The sequence below is a fragment of the Nyctereutes procyonoides genome, unplaced genomic scaffold (assembly GCF_905146905.1).
Source record: "Nyctereutes procyonoides isolate TBG_1078 unplaced genomic scaffold, NYPRO_anot_genome, whole genome shotgun sequence".
Taxonomy (NCBI): Eukaryota; Metazoa; Chordata; class Mammalia; order Carnivora; family Canidae; genus Nyctereutes; species Nyctereutes procyonoides.
In genome coordinates, this window is record NW_026575142.1 from 15,393,480 (window position 1) to 15,418,970 (window position 25,491).

General features: G+C 38.5%; 1 protein-coding gene across 9 annotated transcripts in view; it reads left to right on the forward strand.

The window, feature by feature from the left end:
* METTL8 (methyltransferase 8, methylcytidine) overlaps window positions 1–16,880 on the forward strand; it is an 87,935-nt gene extending 71,055 nt beyond the window's left edge. For 3 of the 9 annotated variants that reach the window (XM_055307906.1, XM_055307904.1, XM_055307905.1), the window contains 7 exons: window positions 34–404; window positions 2,221–2,270; window positions 6,764–6,827; window positions 9,119–9,258; window positions 13,911–14,017; window positions 14,139–14,204; window positions 14,889–16,876. In XM_055307906.1, coding sequence (XP_055163881.1) covers window positions 34–404; window positions 2,221–2,270; window positions 6,764–6,827; window positions 9,119–9,258; window positions 13,911–14,017; window positions 14,139–14,204; window positions 14,889–15,061 — 971 coding nt within the window. In that variant the 3' untranslated portion in view covers window positions 15,062–16,876. Of the gene's footprint in view, window positions 1–33; window positions 405–2,220; window positions 2,271–6,763; window positions 6,828–9,118; window positions 9,259–13,910; window positions 14,018–14,138; window positions 14,205–14,888 lie in introns of all 9 variants that reach the window. The other 6 variants (XM_055307909.1, XM_055307910.1, XR_008662135.1 and 3 more) reach the window with 5 other exon arrangements.
* The last annotated feature ends 8,611 nt before the right edge of the window (window positions 16,881–25,491 follow it).

Genomic DNA, 25,491 nt, shown 5'->3' on the forward strand with positions numbered 1-25,491 from the left:
TTCATAGTAAAATTTTTTTTTTCTTTATTTTAGTTAAGTTTGAGAATGAAGCTAGTAAATATTGGGACACATTTTATAAGATTCATAAGAATAAGTTTTTCAAAGATCGTAATTGGCTGTTGAGGGAATTTCCTGAAATTATTCCAGTTGATCAAAAAACTGAACAGAAGTTGGAAGAGTTATCATGGGATCATGCAAAAACTAGTGCTGCAAATGGTTTCTCAAGAATGCACTGCCCTACTATGCCTGAAGAAAAAAATTATAATAAGAAAAGGTGTGGTTCATCAGATGGTCAAAGGAAAGCGGGATCACATTTTTCCAACCTAGACTCTAAAGAACACAGAAAAGGACCTCTGAAGACAGAATTGTTTCCTGGTAGCAATGCCACTTTCAGAATCCTAGAGGTACTGTCCTGCTGGGGCAAAGATGGGGAATGGCAAATAACTTTGAAATGTATATTCCATATGGCTTTATTAATAATCCAGATTTTTTAGGGGGGAAATGAGCAAATCTAACTAAGTGTTCAGTATACTTCTGTGCATAAAGAATATTTGAAGGACTCATATCTATATTCAATTTCTAAGTTTGTGATTTTTAATTTGTTTTCATTTCTAACTTGAAGGCAGTGTTAAGTACCAATAAAATTTTGGCCTTAATTTCTATCTCTTTCTGTTATTAACCTTTTTTTTTATTAACCCTTTTTAAGTGAAATAGAAATAAGTGAGATACATAATTACCTGTAATCTGGTATAGACCTTGAACTGCCTATTTTCAAAAATAAATCTCTTACTTCTGGTTATAAAGGTCGTATTGTATACATTGATTAGAGAGTTTGCTAAAGAGTAGGTAAGAAAAAATTATCTACCATCTCACATACAAGGGAGTTAACCACTCTTAACATTTTACTGAAATTTTTCCTTTTGTTTATACTGTTTTATGCAGTTGAGCTATAGAGTACCTGTATTTTGGGGTTTTGCTTTGTTTCTATTTAACATCATAACATAAGCAGTTTTTTTTATCTTAAAAATTGTCTATGAACATTTTCATGACTGCAAAATATTTTACTACATAAAGTACTTTAATTCTGCTTATCTATTTTTACAATACTAGGCATTTAAATTGTTTTCAGGTTTTCTCCAGCAAATGTGGGTATAGACATTTCTGTATTTTATTATCTTGGGTTAGAACCACTTGCTCATAATTTATTTTAAAAATTTAATGTCCTTAAAATATATTGCCAAATCACTTTCTAAGAAGTTGTGTTAATATCAACTCATGGCAATATATGTCTATTTCATCATAAACCTCATTGATTAGAATATTCTAATTTTAGGGGCGCCTGGGTGGCTTAGTCCGTTAAGCGGTTAAGCAGCTGCCCTCAGTTCACATCATGATCCCAGGGTCCTGAGATTGAGCCCCACATGGGACTCCCTGCTTAGTGAAGAGTCTGCTTCTCCCTCTCCCTGTCCCTCTGCTTATGTTCTGACCCTGTCTCCTCTGTCAAATAAAAAAATAAATTTTTGAAGAAAAAAAAAGAATATTCTTTTTTTTTTAATTTTTATTTATTTATGATAGCCACAGAGAGAGAGAGAGAGAGAGAGAGAGAGAGAAAGGCAGAGACACAGGCAGAGGGAGAAGCAGGCTCCATGCACCAGGAGCCTGACGTGGGACTCGATCCCGGGTCTCCAGAATTGCGCCCTGGGCCAAAGGCAGGCGCCAAACCGCTGCGCCACCCAGGGATCCCCGAATATTCTTTTTTTTAAGTGCTTTCCTCTTTGACAGATGAAAATTATACCTCATTTTAATTTGCATTTCTTTCATTGTTAACTAGGTCACATAGTTCTTCAAATGTTTAGAAGTCATTTGCACTTCTTTTGTATTGTTTATTTCCTTTGCTTATTTATCTCTTTGATTTTTTTAAATGAACTCATTTCCTCTTACCATATTTATTGCCAGTTTTTTTTTCCACAGTGTGTTGATCACCTTTTAATTTGGTTTGAGTTTTATAGTGTAAAAATTTAAAATGTTTACATAGTTACATTTTTGTCAGTATTATTCTTGTGACTTCATTGCTTTTGAGTTTAGAAAACCCTGTAACACCTAGACATCCAGTACATTTCTTCTAGTTTTGTTTTTTTTTTTTTTGAATAAAAAAAAATCTAACATTGGTGAGGAAAATTTAACCTGTTTTCATATTTGTTTATTCTTTCGATTTTTTAGGTTGGCTGTGGTGCTGGAAATAGTGTTTTTCCAATTTTGAACACTTTACAGTGAGTTTTAAAGTTTTTTCCTACAAAATTTTATGTATATATGGGGCGTTAAGAAATTCTGGAAAAATTGTCATATGTATGCCGGTAACATTCTTGCTCTCATATAAACAATGACTAAAGCAAGTTTCAAAAGAATTGCCTTAGTCTTAGTGTCTAATTTTATGTGAACTAGGAATTACTCTGAAAAGAGTGTTTCACAGACATGGGTTTGAAATAATTTTTTTAAGCTTATGTGTGCGTGGATGAGAGAATAAGAAAAGCCCAAGAGATTTGACCCTTCCACTAAGCTGTGGATCGCTTAACTTCAGAGATCTCTTTGCTTCTCCAGGTATGCAGGTGCCATTTTACACAGAATTGAATTTAAAATTTATACTTTTGGGGATCCCTGGGTGGCTTAGCGGTTTAGCGCCTGCCTTTGGGCCAGGGCGTGGTCCTGGAGTCCCAGGATCGAGTCCCACGTCGGGCTCCTGGCATGGAGCCTGCTTCTCCCAATGCCCGTGTCTCTGCCTCTCTCTCTCTTTCCCTCTCTCTCTCTGTCTATCATGAATATATAAATTTTTTTAAATCTTTTAAAAAATAAATAAAATAAAACTTATACTTTAACCCTCATTTTATTTTCTTATTACTTCTGGAGCCACACCCAGAATAAGACCTCCCTTTGTCAAGTGATTGTCTCTAGACTTGAAATTGTTTAGCAGTAATAGCCACTAACCCTAAGACAAAAGGGTAGACGTAGATGTTAGGGGCAGAGATGTTCTGATATGCCTTTCCTGCTCACCGCCTCACTTATGTGTTATAGTATATCCATGATGAAGACACTCCTCACAAAGCTTTTTAGCACCTTTTACCTATGGATGGTCTTTATAGTTTACACAATAGCTTTCACATTATTTGTCCTTTATAAAACCGACGTAAGCACATTGCAGAACATTTCCATTAGAGGAGGGGGGGTGGGAATCACCCATCATCCCCACCATCCTACACATAGCTGCTTTCAGCATTTTTGTTATAATTCCTTTCAGTCTTTTCTCTATGTGTATTTTAAATTTTAATGATGCTATTTTTTTAGCTTTTCCTTGTGAAAGTGTAAAAGCATACAGAAAAGAGTAATACAATGAATTCTTATATACCTACCACTTCAATTTAACAGTTAACATAATGCCAACATCATGACACTTTATTTTTAAATACTTATGATGTAGCTCCCAAAAAATCATCAGTACATTCTTCATTACTATTCTAAACCTAATGTAATAATAGTGATTTCCTGATACCATTAGATTACCAGCTAAGTGGCCAGGCAGACGTGATGGTGGCCAATTTGCAGTTCTGAATGACCTTTCTCTTTTTGTATTTATTTTCTTTGTTTTCCTTTTTCCCCATTTCTGGGCCAATATTCCCTGTTCTTTATTACCACATAGCCAGTTTCCTTCACCCCAGTAACTTCAGAGCTTACAATAACACATAAATTGATGACTTTGGCAATTAATAATGTATTACTTTATGACTCATCTCAAGGTATTATTTAATGTGTCATTTAAGTCTTGTCTCTCCAACCATGGTATGTATTCCTTGAAGTAGAAAACATACTTTATTTTACCCTAATCTGATTTTCCAGGTGGCTTAAAAGTATAATACAGATAGTTAGAGCTCAATACATATGGACTCATATCTCTGAATTCCCACTTGTCAGTTATATTTTTCCCTCTTTACTTTTTCCTCCCAACTAATAATTGCAAGCTCTTGCTTCCTCACTCCCTTATACTTATTGGCTCTGTCTTTTTTAAAAAATCAATGTAGCTTGATAACTTAGATAATTAATTCATCTTTAAGAGGCAACCAGTGATTAGCTTTCCAAAGGGAGAATTAACTTTTTCCCTATCTAAGAAATTATGTTTTATTACTTTCGGAGAGTATAGGATGAATGTTTTACATTTTCAGAATATTTTACCATAATTAGACCTCTGGAATTGAGAGGTCATATCATTCTCCAAGGATCATTTAATGCTTAAGCCCCCTGCCAAGAGAGAGCTGGGTGGTGTGGTCGTAGTAGTGGTATTTACACCTGCTTACTGGGAGAAGGGCCAAGGCTGTCAGCTGATTTTACAGAACAGCTCTGGAAATTCATTGAGTGGTCACAAGACTTCATCTTGGGCTGTGATGCAGTGGGAATTCAGTCTCAGAGGTCATACTGCCATACTAGTAGAACACATGGCAGATGGTACATGCTTTCCTTTAGCTATTAGACTGTTCCATCTCTTGTGGCTGTTTAGTAACCACTCCCCAAAGGTTAACTGCATACTTTTATAATGAGCTAGATGTGCCAGTGTCCAAAGACGTTTTTATAGAACCGTGATACGTTCTTAAGTTTTTAAGTTCCTAGAAGGCAGAGGCAGATCTTCCAATAATAATAATAATAATAATAATAATAATAATAATATAAAAATAATAATAGCAATAGCAACAAATATAATAATGACTAATATTTGTTAGGTGCCTACTCTGAGTTATGCATCTTTCTGGAAACTTATGAATCTCTTCAATCCTCATAATGACCTTAGATTCCAAGTTATCTCTGTTTGATGATGAAGAAACAGAATTACAGAGAAATTAAGTAACTATTCCAGGGTCTTAAAACTGAGCAGGAGAGCCAGGATTCAAACCATAGGCAGTTCGGTTCCAGAGCCCTTGCCCTTTGCCATATTACGTGGGGCTATGCATCTAAGTGCTTATTGAGAACATTTGAAACGTATGCAATCACCCAGCAAGTTAGGAGTCATGAATATATGGATTTTGTAGGAAACAATAGGGGTATAGACTGCAGTAAAGCACTGTTTTTTTTTTATGGGACAGATGAAGAAGATAAGCAGTGCAAGTCATAACCAAATCCTATATATCATATTTTAACTGATCTTAAATTGAATGCAAATCCCAAATGCCACAGCATGAGTGCATTGTATGTGAATATAGTATCCATCAACGAGGAGCAATTCAAGAGTATAATCTAAGCTTGGATGGGATTTTATTTGTGGAATATATATTTGTTCTTGTATTTCATATTCATTTAGTAGTCCTCCTTGCTTGAAATGTCTCCTGAATCAAATTAGAACTTCTAATTATATGTTTCAAGGCCCACTTGTACATCCTGCTATGAGCTCCTGGGATCAACTCTGCTTCTCATCCCTAGCATATAACTTCCATCTCTAAGTCCTTATACCATTTATCCTTCTACCCACTCAGCAATGCTATTCCCCTTCTTCAAAATTCTTAAGACTTACACTTCAGGAACTCTGCTCTATCCACAACACTATAGAAGCTATATAAAACCAATTATGTCCCCAGCTAGGCTATAAAACCCACAAGAGCCAGGACCATAGTTATAATTATTGTTTAATGACATACCAATCTCTTTCTGTGATCCAGACATGGTACTAAGTAACATGATGCAAAGATTATTTGATACCAGCATACGATGGATAATCAAGAAGAGTACTGGCCCGCATAATTCAAAGTATATGTGTGCCCATGAGTCACCATGGTCCAGACATTGTTACTGAATTTCAGGTAAAGGCTAAACAGAACTTGTGTAAGTTTAGTGGAGGCCAATTAAAACTACTCAAGACTTTCATATGCATAAACAGCCCCTGCCAAAAAATGACTCGCTTTATTTATTTACATTTGCAAATAAAACAACTAAGTCTAAGAGAGGTTAAGTCAGTTAATAAATGGCAAATTCAGGATTTAAACACAGGTCTATTTGGTTCCAAAATTTATACTCTTACTATTTTATTAGACAATTTCATTTACTACCTTGTATTCTAATGCTTGGTACAAACATGAAGCTTAATAAATGTTTGACAATAACTGGAAAAGATAACTAAGAATTATTATATTAGTGTCTTATTCTTTTTTAGAGGTTGTATTTACATACTGTTAAATATATATATATTTATATATATATATTCCTATTCCTTTAGGGGCATCAGAGCCTCTGTGAGAGACCCAAGAGCCAAATGAGTTGTATGCATAAAAAGGGGAGTAGGGGAGCATCAAGGACACAGGGGTCTGAGAGTCCTTGCACAAGGGCAGAACTTGACTAAGCTATGAGGAGCTGCAGGCCTTGCTGGCTGGAAGCACAGAAGAAAGACTGCGGGGAAGTAGGGGGAGCAGGAGGAAGGTGGAGCAGTGATAATGGACAGCTTTGGAGGTTTCCCATGTGAGAGTAAGGCAGATCCTTCAAAACCAGGACAGGAATTTTAAAGTTACCCTATAGTTAATGGTAAGTATTTGAGACAATACTGTTTCAGAAGCAGCATGAAGGCACCCAAATACCATTATAGAGGACAATATCTAAAAAAGAAGAAACAATAAGCCAGGTGTCATCCAAAATTCTATTAAAGAAATGCTTAACAAGTTCAAGCCTACAGTTTCCTTTCATCTGTAACCTGAGCATATATGAATCCTAGATTTAAAAATTGTTTCCATTTTCATAGGGATGCTCCTGAGTCCTTTCTTTATTGTTGTGATTTTGCTTCTGGAGCTGTGGAACTAGTAAAGGTATGCCTCATATTTTCTTTAAAGGGAACCATGTAAAAAAATAAAATAAATAATAAAAATAAAGGGAACCACGTAAGGATCTAATTCATTTGCTGCTGAAGTGATATTTTTGAAATGTTTCAGATGTTATCTGTGACCATTTTTAACTGAGTTCTTACTATTTCTGGGAATCATATAATCAGCTGGTGCCTAAGATATCACCCTAAAATTTCAAATTTAAAATAAAGTTGAAGGGACAGGTGTACCTAGAAGGTCAACAGCTCCTACAAGGTGATTTTTTTTTTCTAGAGAGGGAAGAAGAGAGAGGGACAGAATTTTTTTTTTTTTTTTTAAGATTTACTTATTTGAGAGAGAAAGAGAGTATGCACACAGGCTGGAGGAGGAGCAGAGGCAGAGGAAGAGAATCCCTAGCAGACTCCTTGCAGAGTGCAGAGCTGGTACAGGGCTCAGTCTCACTACCCTGAGATCATGACCTGAGCTGAAACTAAGAGTTGATGCTCAACCAACTGAGCCACTCAATCACCCCAGGAGAGGGAATCTTAAGCAGGCTCCATGCCTAATGTGGAGCCTGACACAGGGCTTCATCTCAAGATGGGGCTTGATCTGAGGACTCTGAGATCATGACCTTAGCTGAAACCAAGAGTTGGATGCTTAACCAACTGAGCCACCGAGGTGCTCCCTATAAGGTGATCTTATTCATATTTATGTCTCTAGAGGCCTATACAGAGTCTGACACATAGTAGGCACTCATTACATTAAAAATTTTGAATTAGGGGATCCCTGGGTGGCACAGCGGTTTGGCACCTGCCTTTGGCCCAGGACGCGATCCTGGAGACCCGGGATCAAGTCCCACGTCGGGCTCCCGGTGCATGGAGCCTGCTTCTCCCTCTGCCTGTGTCTCTGCCTCTCTCTCTCTCTCTGTATGACTGTTGTAAATAAATAAATAAATAATTTAAAAAAAAACTTTTGAATTAAAAAAATTTGAGGCACCAGGGTGGCTCAGTTGGTTAATCATCTACCTTTGGCTCAGGTCGGGATCTCAGGATTCTAGGATCGACCCCCACATTGGGCTTCTGGCTCAATGGGGAGTCTGCTTCTCCCTCTCTCTCTACTTTTCCCCCCTCCACTCGTATACTCCTCTCTCACTCTGTTCTCTTTCTCTCTAATAAATGAATAAATAATCTAAAAAAAGATGTTTAAAAAATTTTAAGAATGCATATGATACAAATGTAAATTGTCCTAAACTGTTTGGAAAGCAGTGGGGAGCCTGGATTTATTTGATCAATCCCCAATAGCTAGTAAGCATTACCTTAGCAAAAAGTATTTTTAGGAGATGGAAAAGGAATAGAAATTCTGCTGACAGAAATGTATGTATAGTCAGTACATGGAACTTAATTTCTGATAGTAAGAGTAATATTTATTCATGGTAGACAGTTTCTAAAATACTAAAAAGCCTAAACAGGGCAGCCCAGGTGGCTCAGCCCAGGGTGTGATCCTGGAGTCCCAGGATCAGGTCCCATATCAGGCCCCCTGCGTGGAGACTGCTTCTCCCTCTGCCTGTGTCTCTGCCTCTGTCTGTGTCTCTCATGAATAAATAAATAAAATCTTAAAAAAAAAAAAAAAGCCTAAAAAGGAAGATAAAATTCACCTGTAATCACACTTCCTAAAGTCCTATGGTTAATCAAGGTTAGTATTTTGTTATGTATCCTTTTGGTGTTGTTTTGTAGGCAAATTATGAGTGTGTGAATATGTGTGTACTCTGATTTTTTTTTAATAACAGCTTTATTGAAATATAGTTCATACCATGGAATTCACCATTTTAAAATATACAACTCTGTGATTTTTAGTATATTTACAGAGTTGTGCAATCATTACTGTTGCCTAATTTTTGATTACCTAGTAAAGGATATTTGTATTTTAAGCCAAAGGAGGCATGGAATAAGCACTGGAAGAGAGAGCTGAGGACCATCTCGGTGCCTCTGAAATAACATAAGTTAGGCTTCCGACAATGCAGCTCGTTGACTGAAAGGCCTGCCCTACTCTACTTTTAAAACTAAAGAGGGATTGTGAAGAATATTTGTTATCGAATCCAAGTGCTAGACTTAATTTTTTAAGACCGTTTGAAATAAACTAACAATACTGAATCTGAAATAAAGTGTATTCAAATTTACAGAGGAAAGGCATTAGAGAGAAATATAGTTTGACCTTTTTATTTTAAGAAAAATGCAAGAAGTCTGCTAACTATGTTTTTTTTTTTTTTTTTTTTTTTTTGGATTCCTTTATCATGATAGTTGCACTCATCCTATAGAGCAGCCCAGTGTTGTGCCTTTGTTCATGACGTTTGTGATGAGGGCTTACCCTTCCCTTTTCCAGATGGGATCCTGGACGTGATTCTCCTTGTCTTTGTGCTCTCTTCTATTCATCCTGACAGGTAACCGAAGACAAAAGGGCAAAGCAAATGTGTAAACCCCCTTTATCAGTCGTGGTTTTCAGAACTATTAAAAAAAAAAAGCGACAATTCTTGAATTTATTATTTAGTGAACTACAATGTGTAAAACATGCAGCCTTTTAAATGCAGTTTTTTCTTTCTCCAGACTTTTAGAAAGAAACTGGTCAAACTGCTTCATTAGTGAGCTTTCTATCACTGTCAGAGTGAAGTGAGCATATTCCAACAAGACACATACCTATTAAAAGTGACAATGCTTCAAGGAAATTACAAATTCAGAACAGCCTAATAGACTCCCAAGAGGGAAATTGTACTTGGTGATCAGAAACAAACATCTTTGATTTAGTATCTTACTGAATGTTCGTGAAGAGGTGGGCTGTGAATCTGGTTTCACACCGGTCTGTCCACAGGCTTTAATTTTTTTTTTATTTATTTATGATAGTCACACACAGAGAGAGAGAGAGAGAGAGAGAGGCAGAGACATAGGCAGAGGGAGAAGCAGGCTCCATGCACCGGGAGCCCGACGTGGGACTCGATCCCGGGTCTCCAGGATCGCGCCCTGGGCCAAAGGCAGGCGCTAAACCGCTGCGCCACCCAGGGATCCCTGTCCACAGGCTTTAAAAATTTTGTTTTAGGGATCCCTGGGTGGCGCAGCGGTTTGGCGCCTGCCTTTGGCCCAGGGCGCAATTCTGGAGACCCCGGATCGAATCCCACGTCGGGCTCCCGGTGCATGGAGCCTGCTTCTCCCTCTGCCTGTGTCTCTGCCTCCCTCCCTCTCTCTCTCTCTCTCTCTCTCTCTCTCTCTCTTTGTGACTATCATAAAATAAATAAAAATTTTTTTAAAAAATTTTGTTTTAAAGAAGTCCTCCAGGGAATTAAGGGTCCTCAAGATCTGCCAGATTAACCTTGGACCTTTATAATCTAAGACTGGCCTAGTGCCATCATTTAAATATTTATGACTTAAATTTTTTGTTCACACAATGTTTTGAAACAGCCAACATAGCTTTTGTCCAGATAGGAAACAGAAAGAGATATTACCAGCCATTAAAATGATAGCTTGCTTAAAATTTTGCCACCTCTTATGTATCAAAGCACCTGTGTGGTGTCAAGGGTTGTGCATTTTTAGGTTTTCTTAAAATTGGGTTTTCTACTGTGGTAGTAGATTCAGCCTCAGGAAAGTTTCTCTGCTGGCAGGTACAGACTTGACATCAACCAGTCTTTGATGAGTATGACCCTTTCCCAAAGATACTGAGTTAATATGTGCTTTTTCCTTTGCAATTAGAAATTCTCTAGGACCCTTTACAGTCCTTTTACTTCTCATTCAGAAATGAGAACTCTGGAAGAAAAAAAAAAAAAAGAAATGAGCACTCTGTTTGTTGAAAGATAAATTAAATTTCCAAATAAATCTGAATGAAACATATTTGCACCTGATGAGATATATCACATTCCATGAAGCTACTTTTTCCTCCCAGTTTCCATTGTCTATGTCTTTCTGCTAATCTGTTCAGAATATTGACATCATCCAGGTACTGGTAGAAAGATGTCATCTATGTATTTTGTTTCATAGTTTAAAAAATGAATAGTTAAAAGGATGGAGTAGGTGGGTAGAGATCAAGATTTTCTATTTGACACCTCTAACAGGAAATGTTTAAATTCCAAATAAGACCACAAAAACACTACTTGAAATTAGTTTACATAATGTATTTTCTCATGATATGAAGTGAATGTTAAAAAGAAGGAGAAGCAGATGTCTTGGAAAGACTACTGTTATCCCACAGTATGTTCATTTTATTTATTTATTATAAGATAAATTCAGATGTATCATGTCTCTAGCCACTTTCTTACCTATATGGAAATGATCTAAAAATATGGTGAATGAGTAGAAGGAGGGCAATAATAAGTGAAAAGACAGTATCTTTAGGGTCATTTGGGACTGTGGTAGTGTATTCAGCCCCACAAAAGCTTTAGAAAAGTGGCTTTTTGCCAACTTGGAAAATCTACACACAAATGAAGGGCAAGCAGTTCTGCTACACCTCAAGTCTGGGGATCTCAGCTTAAATGGGAATAAACCATAAGAGACTACAAAAGAAGAGCTAAATAAAATAAAGTACAGTATGTTTACCACAGATCCAAGCACAGAGTAGGCAATTAATACTTTTTCTAGTCTCTTCCTTTCTTTTTCCTCACCTTCCATGTAGAGGTGGATGAAGATAGCAGAATTGGCCCTAGTAAGATAAAGAAAAGGGACCCTCTCCCATTCTTGTCCTGTCCATCTCCCCTAGCCCACTCATACCTGCAGTTCTCAGGAACTGGTTCTGGAACTTGGCACTGAGCCAAGCAAGATTGGTTGATGATGAAAAGCAGCTCCCCACCCTTGCCTTTACCCACAACCCCAGACTTTAAAAGATAGTTGGGTAGAAAGGATTTGCAGAGGGAGATGACTACATTTTGAAGTATCTGGCTTTTTACTTTTCTGCATTTTTGTTTCATACTTGTTTTAGTAATAATTGCAGAAAGATCTTTTTCTCTGTACATAAAACATTTATCCTGAAAGTGAGTATTTTTTTAAGGGTTGGATATGGTTTTCTTTAATTGCCAAAGCCTAAGGCCATAAACACAGTGTGAAAGTAACCTGTAATAAAATAAACAAGGAAAAATTCTTTTCTTTTTTCTCTTTCATGTACTTATGTTCCAGTTTTTTAAGAGAGCATTTCATCTAATTATGCCACCTCTTTCTGTTATATTTCTATCTTTTCATAGTTGCTTCCATTTTCTCACTATCTACTTCCTTCATAACCTGACATAAATCTGGCTTTTCACTCCTTTATTCCACTGAACAGTGTTTTAATTGGAAGGAATTTACAGATTAACTGATGCAAACTTCTCATTTTTAAAATAAAGTCTAGAAGCTTTAAGTAGCATGGATAAAACAGTGATGGCAAGGACTTAGCACACAGGCTGCCATTTACCATTCTCTGCTCAGGGTAGACACTGATAACTGATTTTGTACCCTGATTGTCATTCCCAATGAACCCTAAGAGTCCTTCTCAACCAAGCTCTGTAGGCACCCAATGTCAGTCACTCGGCATTGATATGAGATCTGAAATCTTTGCCATCTCTGACCCATAATCACACATAAGACCGTGAACGTTTAACCAAAAACATTAAGTCGAGAGCAGTCACAAGGGGTCGTCTTTGACTGGGAGCCAGATGAAAAGAATAAATAATAAAAAAAGAAAGTAAAGGCTTCCCAGTACTGAGCTGGGGTTTGGAGTGTGAACAGAATTTAAATAGGCAGAAAGTAAGAAGGAGAGAATTTTTTGAGGGGAAACCACATGACCAAAGGCATGGACTGCTTCAGAGCCAAGCAAGTAAGTTTGCCAGAAGTTGATGCTTCACATTAGGACATGATAGGAAAGATGTTGGAGAGATCCAGGCTAGTTTGTATGAGATCTTTTTTTTTTTTAAGATTTTATTTATTTATTCATGGGAGAGAAACAGAGACATAGGCAGAGGGAGACACAGGCTCCCTGCAGGGAGCCCAATGTGGGACTCTATCTTAGGACCCCAGGATCACAACCTGAGCCAAAGGCAGACGCTCAACCACTGAGCCATCCAGGTGCCCCAGTTGTAGAAGATCTTAAGGGCCCACCTAAGAAATTGAAATTTTATCTGTGGATTAAAATCATGAACATTTTTGGGCAAAGGGATGATTTGACAGAACCATCATTTTAAGCAGAAAAATTCATGAATGATCTGCAGGAAGAATTAACAGGAGAAATAATATTAAGCATGTTAGGAAGTATTCTGCTTCCAAGCCTGAGGAGGTAGCAATTTGTGCTAAAGGACTACCAAAGAGAAACAAAAAGGAGACAAAATATCAATTAAAAAAGAAGATGGGCAGCCCTGGTGGCCCAGTGGTTTAGCGCTGCCTTCATTCAGCCCAGGGTGTGATCCTGTAGACCCCAGATCGAGTCCCATGTCAGGTCCCTCCATGGAGCCTGCTTCTCCCTCTGCCTGTGTCTCTGCCTCTCTCTTTCTCTCTGTGTCTGTCGTGAATAAATAAATAAAATCTTAAAAAAAAAAGAAGAAGAAGACCTAGAATTGGATGACAAATGGTTGTGGAGAGGCTACTGAAAGAAGAGGGAAAGGAAAGGGGTTAAGGATATCTCTGAGGTGTAACATAATAAATGAGGATACTTTTGAACCAAATAAAGGAGAAGAGCTAGTTTTCAAGGAAATGTGTAATCTGAGACAACTCCACCATATATTTTATCTTGCAAGGAAAATGAAGTGACTTCAGTATTTATCTGCCTTGGAACTACTGTAACTTGATATAAATACCAGGAACCATCTATGTAGTTTTGCAGTGCAGCTTTGACATCATATATCAGGCTCTGTGAAGTCAGCACTCTGGTCATTTGGGTGATTACTACTCTAGGTCTTTTAAATCTGATCTTTTAGCAAGTTGGTATCCTTTTTCCTTTCTGTACAAAATATTTTTTGTTTTGTCGCCATTACATCTGCAGTTAGATTTTTTTGGCCCTATTGAGCTTTCCTTATTTTATCTTGAAGAAGGTTAAATGTGACATGTAAAACAAGATTTCTGCAGACCGTATCTTGCTTTGCCTTCAAAGGATGCAAGGCGTTATAAACCGACTGTCCAACTTACTGAAGCCTGGAGGAATGCTGTTATTTCGGGACTATGGAAGATATGATAAGACTCAGCTTCGTTTTAAAAGGGGTATATTTAGTTTGGAATTATTTTCATGTGTTTTAAAGAATGTCCTATTTATATTTTATGTCAAATTTTCGTTTTGTTTTAAGGGATACTAAGTTTCTCTAATCACAATTATGTTTTTTAGGGCATTGCTTATCTGAAAATTTTTATGTTCGAGGAGATGGTACCAGAGCATATTTTTTTACAAAAGGTATGCTTATCTATAAGAGAAAATAATTAGCTGTGAAAACTCTCATTGGTGACCCTGTAACCACATTGTAACTGTTCTGCATGATAGCTTGAAAATGGCCTTTTTGTCTTTTAATCTTTTTCCAGTTGAAACTGCTTGAAAGAATCACTTGTTCATCCTTATACCCAAATGAAGGTGTAGTCTGTTCCATTTTAGAAGTACTGTTAGCCCAGATATGAAAAAAATGATAACATGCCACAGCCAGAGGAGAGAACTGGATTTTAAGAGTCCATAGAAAATTACTTATCTTTTGTCAATTTCCCATTTAAAAAAAAAGTGTTTAAATCCTTGAATGCAGAATTCAAACTAATGTGAGTACTTTTATAATGTGCCATTTGGGGTCTCTGCAAACCAACAAAAACTCAGAACAGAGGGCACCTTTAAAAATATTGAAATCTACAACCAGTAGTATTGTATATCTGTTCATGTTAAGCTGTTTATACTTGGTGTATTCCTGTGAAGTAGAAGAAATCCATTTGGTTTCACAGGTTTCCTTAACCAATTTGTTCTAGGGAGTTTCTTGGTATAAATGAAATTTAGATGGTCAGTCATTCCATTAATGTTCCATTGTTCCTGACTGCTCCCCTCTTGTCTACCACCATGCCCCAGTCACATATACATCTGATTGCCATTTTTGTCTCACAGGGGAAGTCCACAATATGTTCTGCAAGGCTGGGTTAGACGAGAAGCAAAATCTGGTTGATCGTCGCTTACAAGTGAATAGGAAAAAACAAGTGAAAATGCACCGAGTGTGGGTTCAAGGCAAATTCCAGAAACCATTACACTTGACTCAAAAAACCTCCAAATTGGTGTTTTAACTTTGGCTTTCTCATGGCTGAACTATGTACCATGTTAAGGTGCAAACCAGAGGATTACACAATACAAAGACTTCTATAAATCTTTCATTTTTGAAAGGACAATCAGAAGAAAAGAGAATTTGTATATCCTGCTGTTTATCATGGGTGAGCTCCTATGTTTAAGCACTCGCAAATTATTTGGAAGAGTATACTATATTCTGTGTTTTCAAAACTTAATATGCTGAAACTTTGCTTGAGTTTATTATGCCTAACCATTTTGTTTGTTCTTTGAATTTTATAAGCATTCAATTAAATTACTGATATAAGTCAGATAATTCTGAGAAACCATACCCTGCTATTTTTTGGAAGCGCAAAAAAACCACATTTATTTATGCATTAGTCTAACACAGTTAAACTCTCTTCCTCTCTTATCTAGTAGCAGAGAAGCAGCTCTCCTTGTTTCCCTGGCAAGCCACAAGACCTATATGAAGGTGAATTTTTTGTTTTGTTGTTGTCTGTTTTCCTCAAAACTCCTTTTTTTTTTTTTAATTCAGAGACTAATGTCTGAAATAGAATTTTAGTTTCTCTTTCCTGTCCTAAAATTGGGGAAGTATGACCCATGCTAACATTTTCAGGCTATTTTTAGGTGTACAAGTTGTTGTAAGCTCTCTTTAAGACAACTATTATACCCAAGAAAATTCTTAAATTGTACCAATTAAAAATGTATTTACCATCTTGCCTCAAAAAGGATATAAATTGGCTTGCAAATTGCACTTTGTGAAAATGGAGTTTCTGAGATTGGCTTTTCATTTGTTATACAACATACACTGAGTACTTACATTCTGCTAAATTATATTGTACTAATACAATCAATAAAGACCCAACCCTGCCTTCAGAGAGCACAGATAGGATCTGACTGGCAAAACAAAAGATGCATATCCCAAGCATCTAAATCACAATTTCAGATAATATATAAACAGGTACTTCTCAGCTAGCTTTGGTTATGAGCCACAAAAATCTGGAAGAAATGGACAATCCTTTGAAGGGCCACATTGGAAGAGTTCAGTTCCCACTGTTTTACTTTTTTGAATTGACTTAAAATTCCTTTTTCTAAAAGAATGTGATTGGTCCAATTTGAGTCACAGATTCATTTCCTGACAGTTCGGGGTAGACCACCTTCATAGATGGTGCCACCTGAATGTATGGAGTGGAGGAATGTTCCTCAAAGGACAATGACATATTGTTACCAAAAAAAGGGAGGAGGGATGCTATGCTGCCCCATCACAAACAGCATGTCACATAGTGGTGGTTCCAAAGAGAGGGAGAAGTGAGCTGGTGGGAAGAAAAGGAGAAGAAGCCTTGATGTTCTGTGGGGAGGTGGGTGTCAGGCTAGTCCTTGAACATATGCCCTCCGAAGATGGGGAGAAGACAAGTCTGTTTGGTGTGGGTCCTTCCTGATGATGAATTGTGGGGAAAAGATAGGGAGGGGGTCAGCTTCTCACAGCCATGTATAGAAGGCACATTGGGTTCTAGTCTGGAGCAATCTAAGGTTTGCTTGTTTCTGTTTTATCCTACCATAACATGTTATAAATATGTTTAGAGACATTGAGGCATCCTATATGGGATGGAATGCAGTAAGGTGGCACCATCTATGGGGGCGGCAAGGAAGACCACACATAAAGGTTTTTTGCACACACTTGCCTCGGTAGCAGTTCCTCAGAAATACAATATCAAGGTTTCTGTTTAAACATGGCATAGTCAATAAATGCAGAAGTTAAAATGTACCTGACACTCTTTACTCAGTTGTATCTCATAATTAAAGTGTACATTTAAAAGCCAAACTAGTAATGAAAGTATTACATACAACAAGGGCAGTTAGATAAGTTAATGTTGCTATGGGAACCCCAGCAGATTTTCTTGTGTCTCAACTTAAAAATCATGGCCTAAGGTGGTTTTAAAAACAACAGAAGAGGGATCCCTGGGTGGCGCAGCGGTTTGGCGCCTGCCTTTGGCCCAGGGCGCAATCCTGGAGACCCGGGATCGAATCCCACGTCGGGCTCCCGGTGCATGGAGCCTGCTTCTCCCTCTGCCTATGTCTCTGCCTCTCTCTCTCTCTCTCTCTCTCTATCATAAATTAAAAAAAAAAAATTAAAAACAACAGAAGGTAAAATCATTCGCATATTCTCACACATGTAAATTGTACTCTCTCTCTCTCTCTCTCTCTCTCTCTCTCAGTCCTAAATAGCAGATTTAAGCCAGGCTTTTGACTGGCACAGTAAAATTCAGCTTTATGTCTTCCTATAACGTATTATAGCATGTAGTTAACCTTTAGAAACTTCAAAAATACACCAACCAAATTTGGACTGTGAGACACAAACTGGGCTCTTTTGGGCTCTGTCTAGCATAGACCTCCTATGTCACATGGCTGCTCATCAGTAGGACCTTTTCTACCAGTGTCTTCTACTTGTCTGGTCAGTCTTTCTCTTGCTTAATCCACCCAAATAGGCCCCGTACTTAGTTTGTGGCTAGACAAAATGACTTTTGGCAGAGGGGGAAAAGAAAGAGAGAAAGACCTGATTTGGAATATTGCCTCTAGATGTTAAAAAAATCATGAAGTGTTGCAAATGTATCTGCTTGGGTATTAGTTAAAATATTTGATAACTGCATGAAATTCTAATTTTTTTCCTCACGAACATAAAGCTAGGGCCAGTTAGTTAGGCAGAGTTGATATTTAAAAGTTCATCTGAGGGAGCTGAATGTCAAAAGGACCATTTTCTTTCTCTTTTTTTTTTTTTTTTTTTTTTTTATGATAGTCACAAAGAGAGAGAGAGAGAGAGAGGCAGAGACATAGGCAGAGGGAGAAGCAGGCTCCATGCACCGGGAGCCCGACGTGGGATTCGATCCCGGGTCTCCAGGATCGCGCCCTGGGCCAAAGGCAGGCGCCAAACCGCTGCGCCACCCAGAGATCCCGACCATTTTCTTTCTAACAGAAAAAGATGTTCCTTCATCTTCTTACAATACGGAAACAATGAAATATTCTATATTAAAAATGGACCCTCCATTTTTCTCCAGTTCTAAAAGTTCATTTTTGACCATTTTCCAAATGTAAAAACTTGCACATGAAGAACTGTTTCAGAAGTTTGTAAGAAAACCAAGGTAACAGTTTCTATTATTAAAAGTTTTGCATTTCGTATGACCATTTATCGTATTGAAACACACCCAGTTAAATGTTGACTTCTGAAAAATTATTTGCCTTGCTTGACTCAGTTTTATCTCTAAATTATGAATACATTGAGGTTTCTACCATTATTAATCTAAATCGTTACTATACCTTTGTTTGTGAAAACTCACCCATATTTAGACTGTTAAACTTCAGGTAAGTTAAATTCTTGCCCCCACACTCTTCTGCTAAGTATTCCTATGGTTTTCCAACTCATCGGAGCCAAGTTCTGAAGCCTGAATATATCATACATTGTTACTTCTAATTGGTTTTAATGTTTATTATGCTCCTCACAAGTGCAGATAACTTCACATTTGCATCACTAATAGACCTCTTGCTGAGCCTCAGCTCCTTCTACTTCCTGCCCCCCCCCCTTAGTCATCCGTAGACGACAGGTTGGCGTGGGTATTCCCCGCCCCCCCCAACTTGTGAAAGTTCACTGTAAATTCTAAAGCACTGAATATATGTGAGGTATTGTTATTAATAACAGCATTTACAATCTACAAGGCCACATACAGAGTATTCCAGCAACAGAAACTTTTTCAAAGGTCTTGTGAAACCTTGTGAGAAAGACAGTAAGATGCCTCAGTCAAACAGAAAGCCTGGGTCTTAGTTCCTTTTGAACCACTTAGCTACTCTTTATTTAGCAACCAGTGCTGAGTCTTTTACACACTATATTTTTATATGTTACATTATTACTTCCTTTAACCTTCAAATTCCTATGAATTCATTTCCCTTATGACCATTTAACAGATAAGAGTGGGGCCCTGAGATTTGGGGTAACTTGCCCAGGATGTCACCACAAATCAGTGGCAAGCCACAGTTTGGACCCACAACGGTCTGATTCCAAAACCTCTGGTCTCATCAGCACACTTTTAATTGATAGCCTCACATGCTTCTGGGAATGCTGCTGGAGGAAAAAAGAGCTCCTGAATCAAATGGAGAATTATAGCAATGGGTAGGAGTTTGGATGAGACAGTCTACAAGGTGACAGCTCATTCTAGATGCAGTGATTCTATGAAATAAGTAAGTTCACTTGTCCACAGTTACCAACTGGGAAGGAAAAGAAGGAGAAAGTGACAAAGCAAAAGCTTTCAATCAGTTCTTTTCAGCATTCTGCATATGTTTACTTCTGCTCCCACCCCACCCCCTTCAGGCTTCAGGCTTTCACTTGGCTCCCCTCCGAGCCAGCAAGCGCAGCACCCATCACTTGCATACTCCTCACTTATAGGGAAGAAGAAAAAAAAAAAAAAGGTGATCTGAAAAAGCCCTTAAAATGTCTTCCAAGGGATTCAGCTTTAGTATAATCTAAAATATGTGAATTCAGGGATTGTCAGTAATAAAATATGAGTGAAAACATCTTTATTTTAAAACATTGTATGTACATTAATGCCACATTAATGCCAATTCAAGCAAAAATGTTGAGCATTTCTTGGAATATGGTTTGGGATTTGAGAGGCACAAAGGTACCTGCAAGATGGCTTTGGTGTTGTTATAAATATAAATAGAAGTAAAATAACAGTTGCATCTTCATTTATAATGCATCTTATACTGTGGCTTCAAAGCTACAGAGGAGAATGGATGCCAAAATCTATCTTCCATTAACATATGCCTTAAATGACAGGGAAGAGGTGTTGAAGACAAAATTACTTTTCCCTCTGAGTATGAATCAGCAACATACAGTAACAAGTAATAACAGTTCTGTGTATGAGTGTCTGCAGAGGGTAAGAAAAACAGCATCAAATTGAAAATGCAAGTGCACCTGCTGGAGAGGCCCAGGAGGCTGCAGAGCACAGCTCTCTTGCGTACCCTCCTGAAGTGTCTTGGAGCACCATGACCCCAACTCTGGCAAGCCAGGTTGGCATGAGATGGATGGAGCACATTAAAACCTCCAGATGGTCAAAGAGAGCCCACCCTCAGCTGCCCCTGGAGTTGCAAGGCACTACAACTTGTTCAAGAGTTTAAAACAGCCGCTTTGGATTCTGTAGTGCATGTGGCTTCACAACCGCTTAACCTTTAGTAAGGAACAGCTAGACACAGGTGAATGAATAAAAATACCCGTTAACATTTCATAAGGAGGGGGAAAAATCAATACTCGACGAACTCATGGACTTCAAATAGTCACAGATAGCGTCCAGTTAGCTGTGTCCCTGGCTTCCCAGGGATTTGTGTCTTTATTTTTGATTTTCTCCAGCAGATAGACACTAAGTTGAGCTGGCCCCCAGAGAATATATGCTTTTCTATCAGATGTTGCCTACCAAATCAAGTGAGCCATTGATTGCCTCCTAAAGAGCTCCAAGCATCATTTCTCCTACTTGGGCTGATGAGTTTGGTCCAGGAAAACTGAGTTTTGTTATGCTTACACAAAATCTTTGGCAGTTTTTTCAATCCATTACTCCTTAATGTGACACTTCCTAGCTCATTGCAGAAAAAGCAGAAATGAATTTTCTTTCTCAGTTAATCTTTATGTATTGATTATTGGTTGTTTCCAAATCATTGAGGAGTGGTACTCAGCCTTCAGGTCTTTAAGCCTTTTTCATTGGGAAAAAGAGCTAAAACTATGTGACTTCATAAAATTAATGATGAGATGCTTGTTGAGTCATTTGCATTGGTTTGGGAGGGGGTTAATGCTATGTATTTAACACAGGCAACACTATGCAGTTGCTGCCTCATTTCTCTTACCTGTCTCCTAAGGGTGACTTGTCTTCCTCCTGAGGCTGTCGTACTGAACAGAATGTTTGGTGTAAAGAATCTGATAGCTCTCCATACATCTTTAGTTATGCCCCAGTCCCTCAGGTGAGCTGAGACTGTGTCCCCTCAAGCAGCATTTGGTACTCACACTGAAAATCACCTGAAAGAGAATGGCTGAAATTGCCAGCATCACATGCTGCATTGAAGCAAGGAAATTTCTGTCTCCAAGGATAATTGCTTTTCTCATTGCTCATACTTCTTCCTCCACAGCCTTCATTTATTTTAATGTATATATTCCACTTTGACTCTCTAGAAGATATTTTTAAAGTTTAAAAAAAAAATCCAAATGAAAGATGAAATTCAGGATCCAGAAAAAGTATTTATTTTATTTATCCTTTCCATGAATGTATTCTTAATCAACCCGTCTTTTTGATTGTCTCTTCATTTGCAACTTTGTTTCCTAATAGAACACTTGGGCTCTGGAGATTAGTGAGACAAAGCTTCATTATAACCATCCTTGTTTTACTCCCATTTCTTATATTGTTTCTCATCCTAACTCACTCTCCAGGTGCTTCTTTCTCTTGCCAAATAGTGCAAGGAAACACTTTTGCAGATCTTTTGTTTATTTTAGAAAAAAACACTGATCCAGTCTTTCCCATTCGGGAGTGCTGCTCATTTCCTGACTGGCCTTTAAAGTTTGGCTTTAAAGTAGCAACTTGGGGATTTGTTTTCTACCCAAAGTGGAAGGAGTTGGGTACCCAGCAGCCCCATGCTGGAATGAAAATTAAGTTCTACTCATTCCCTGGATAAGCAAGCTGACGTTTTCCTCATAACTTCCTCCCCATTTCTCAAAGTTTTCATGTTTAGTCATTTAGCTTTAACTTTTTAAAAGGGATTTTAATAGGGTTGTCTCTCCTCCAAGTGCTCACAGAAGCTGATCATGCACACAGAGAAATTCTCAATAATGAATTCCCTGTTTGCTGAATTTTACCTACAATATATTGTGCTGCACAACACGTGGTAGGCTTGCCTCTCCGAATTCCATTGCCAGTTGCCTGGCCTGGTATAGATGGACCTGCAACACCAAATGAATTTGGCTTGTGCTACCTCACTTTCTGGGTCCTCAAGATTGCTGAATTAATGAAATTTTGGTTATTACCCAGTTGAACATTTTCTTATTTCGTGTAAGTTTTATAATTTTGTTGTGCTTTCTTCTCTTTGGCACATTTACATTACATTGTTTCCTAGTTATGTGACTGTATCTTTACTTATGTTTTTTTTTTAATTTTTATTTATTTATGATAGAGAGAGAGAGAGAGGCAGAGACATAGGCAGAGGGAGAAGCAGGCTCCATGCACCGGGAGCCTGACGTGGGATTCGATCCCGGGTCTCCAGGATCACGCCCTGGGCCAAAGGCAGGTGCTAAACCGCTGCGCCACCCAGGGATCCCTTTACTTATGTTTATATGTGAGTGTAAATTACTTTCTGTTCATCCTTCATTGGGGAATTTATTCATAGTTTCTTTTGAGGTCAGTAACTTTCCAAAGAGACGGGCTTTTTAAATCTGAAGCCTATACTTTTCTATATTAATGCATTTTTACATTAGATTATGTTTGGACTAGCAACATTTTTTAAAAGATTTTTTTCATTTATTTGATAGAGAGTAAGAGAGAACATGAGTGGGGGGAAGGGCAAAGTGGGGTCTCCATCCCAGGACCCTGGGATCATGACCTGAGCTAAAGGCAGACACTTACCTGAGCCATCCAGGCACCCCTGGACTAGCAGAGTTGAGTGATTTAAATAAAAACGCTGACTGGGGCGCCTGGGTGGCTTAGTCAGTTAAGTGATCCACACTTTGTTTCGGCTCCAGTCATCATCTCACAGTCATATGGAGTCTCCTTCAGATTCGCTCTCCTTCTCCCTCTTGCTTATACTCTGTCTCTCTCTCAAACAGATAAAATCTTTTAAAAAATAAAACACTGACAAAGATCTTAACTACATCAAGGGAGTGGGTAGAGTACTGTCTTTTTTTAAGGACTTAATCTGTAATATAAAGTAATATCGCAAATATAATACTATATTTGGGGTGGGGAAAATACAGACAGATAAAGCTATTGGCCCAGGAAAGGTCTAATTGAGGAGGCATACTGTGTTAATAATGTGACAAAGAATCTGGCTCAGTTATTCCTCTAGCTCAGTCCTGCATAGATAGTCACCACCAGGAAGGGCTACCAGAAGAACCAAGCCACACTCTGGCTTAGAGAAAGTGGACAGTGTTTACAGCCAGATTAGCCAAATACTGCTCCAGTGACCCAAAGAAAAATGCAAAGTCAAAGAGAATTATAGCAAGAGTGACTTGTAACTGAATCTTGGAGAAATGGACTATAAACTTTAATGCCCCCTGGCCTAGCTCAGGAAAAGCCAAAGAAAGAGGCCTTGGAAATGAGAAGGCTGCAGAGGCCATGAGCTTTTTTGTTTACCTGAACTGTACTGTAGAAATGCCAGTAAGACATTTTGTTTTTGATAGTTTATAGAAGAGAAAAAATTCATTTTGTCTGATTCTTCCTTTTGATTCCAGAGCCCTTGTGTTTTCCATCATATGTCACAAAGTATGTGTTTATTGATCTTCAAAAACCTGCAAAATGGGACCCCTGTGTGGCTTAGTGGTTAAGCATCTGTCTTTGGCTCAGGTCATGATCCTGGGGTCGAGTTCCTCCAGGGAGCCTGCTTCTCTCTCTGCCTATGTCTCTGCCTCTCTCTCTCTCTCTCTCTCTCTCTCTCTCTCTCTCTCTCTCTGTCTTTCATGAATAAATAAATAAAATATTTTTTTTTAAGAACAAAAACCTAAAAAGATGGGACACACCTGGAGAGGTATAGGCAGAAGGGGACATTGAGCCAGAAAATTGCCCTCATTCAACTGTGTAGCAGAGGAAGGTCTCACTTCTAAACAGAAGATACAGTTTAGGTATCAGTATAATGTAGTCACCAAGTGAGTGATCATGATCTATGATCCTCTGAGACAAAAGTAATGGAAGGCAAGTGAAGAATACAGGCCGACATAGCCTCTGAGACAAGGCTTCAGTGTACAATCACTGCCATTTTGTAAGATTTGAGAGAGGCCCCCAAAATAATATCTCTGTGTTTCTGCCCAAACTGTAAGCCAGCTGAGAGAAGCTGATACTGGAGAAAATGGCTCAGGATACATGGGAACATTTGCCTTCCTACTACTGAATCCAAGAATCAAGATGAACAGCTGAACAGCCTCTGCTCTGCTCATGGGTATCTGCCCCTGGAGCCTTTTACAGAGTAGCCAGTTTCCGGGAGAGAGTGAAGGAGGGCTACATTAAACATGTCTGATTCGTTTCCCAAATTCATTTCTGTAAGGCACTTCTCCCAGGAATGGAGAGAGCAGGATTAAAGAGACCAGGTAGGTCCCTCCACATGGCAATAAACAACATGAGTGGGCATTACCTAAACCTTTTATAGGTGTTGAGTAAACCTATGCTACATTTGCCAGGGCTAGAGCAATGTGGAGTGGACTCTACTGTGCCCTTTGTGACTTGCTGAGTAGTCTGCTTAGAGAGACCTACCATCAGTAGTTAGTTATTCAGCATTAACCTGTAAGCTTGTGACAGCCTACCTGGCCTATAAGCATCTGCCTTCGTGATGGGTGCGATCTTCAGGATATGCACAGACACGTTGTAGATGTTAGAATACTGGGAACTAAAAACAGTGAGCTTCCAAAGGTATTACCAGTGACTTATCCCGGGAACCCTACTACACTTAAATCTTTACTAGATTTGTAATAAATGGCCAGGAGGTCTAGCAACTCTGCCAAGCACCATTTCTACAATGACTTGCAAAATGAATAACTGGCTCTAGACCAGCACTACTTAAACTACCTGAGGTAGGACCAGTTATTACTTTTTGTTTTGTTTTGCACATTTGCAACCTGTCATAGAACAATGCTTTACAAAGATGAATTATTGAGGGGGGGGGTGGTTGGAGAGGTCCTCCAGTTGCTGGCATTGTATTTCCTGGTGTCTGCCCTCTCTCCAGCAATCTCCTTATTATCTCCCAGGCAGCCAGTACATACCAGCTATATGTCATGCCCTGCTCTACTGTTTGGAAATGAAGGGATGAGCAGAAAAAAATAAAAATAGGCAATATACAAGCCCAAGATTTTTATTAGGTTCAACAGATGTAAATTTATTTGGTTTCCCTCCTTGTACAGGCTGGGAATGAAACAGACCAGCACCTGCCCACAGCCCATACCTTGAGCTGCCTGACTCTAGACCACAGGGAGACTAAAACTCTACATCATAGTATTTGATCTGCTTCACTTCCTGAACCCTGTGTTCTCTCTCCATTGTGGGGCATCCAGTGCCAGTATTGGGCTCTTGCACCTAAAAAATGTTTAGTCCAGGTTCTCTGTGCTCTTTCTGGTATCCTTTTCACATGTTTGGCTGTGTTAAACACACAAAACCACACTGCATCACCCAGCTCTCACCAGGATTCCTGGTATTGTTTATTTTACTTG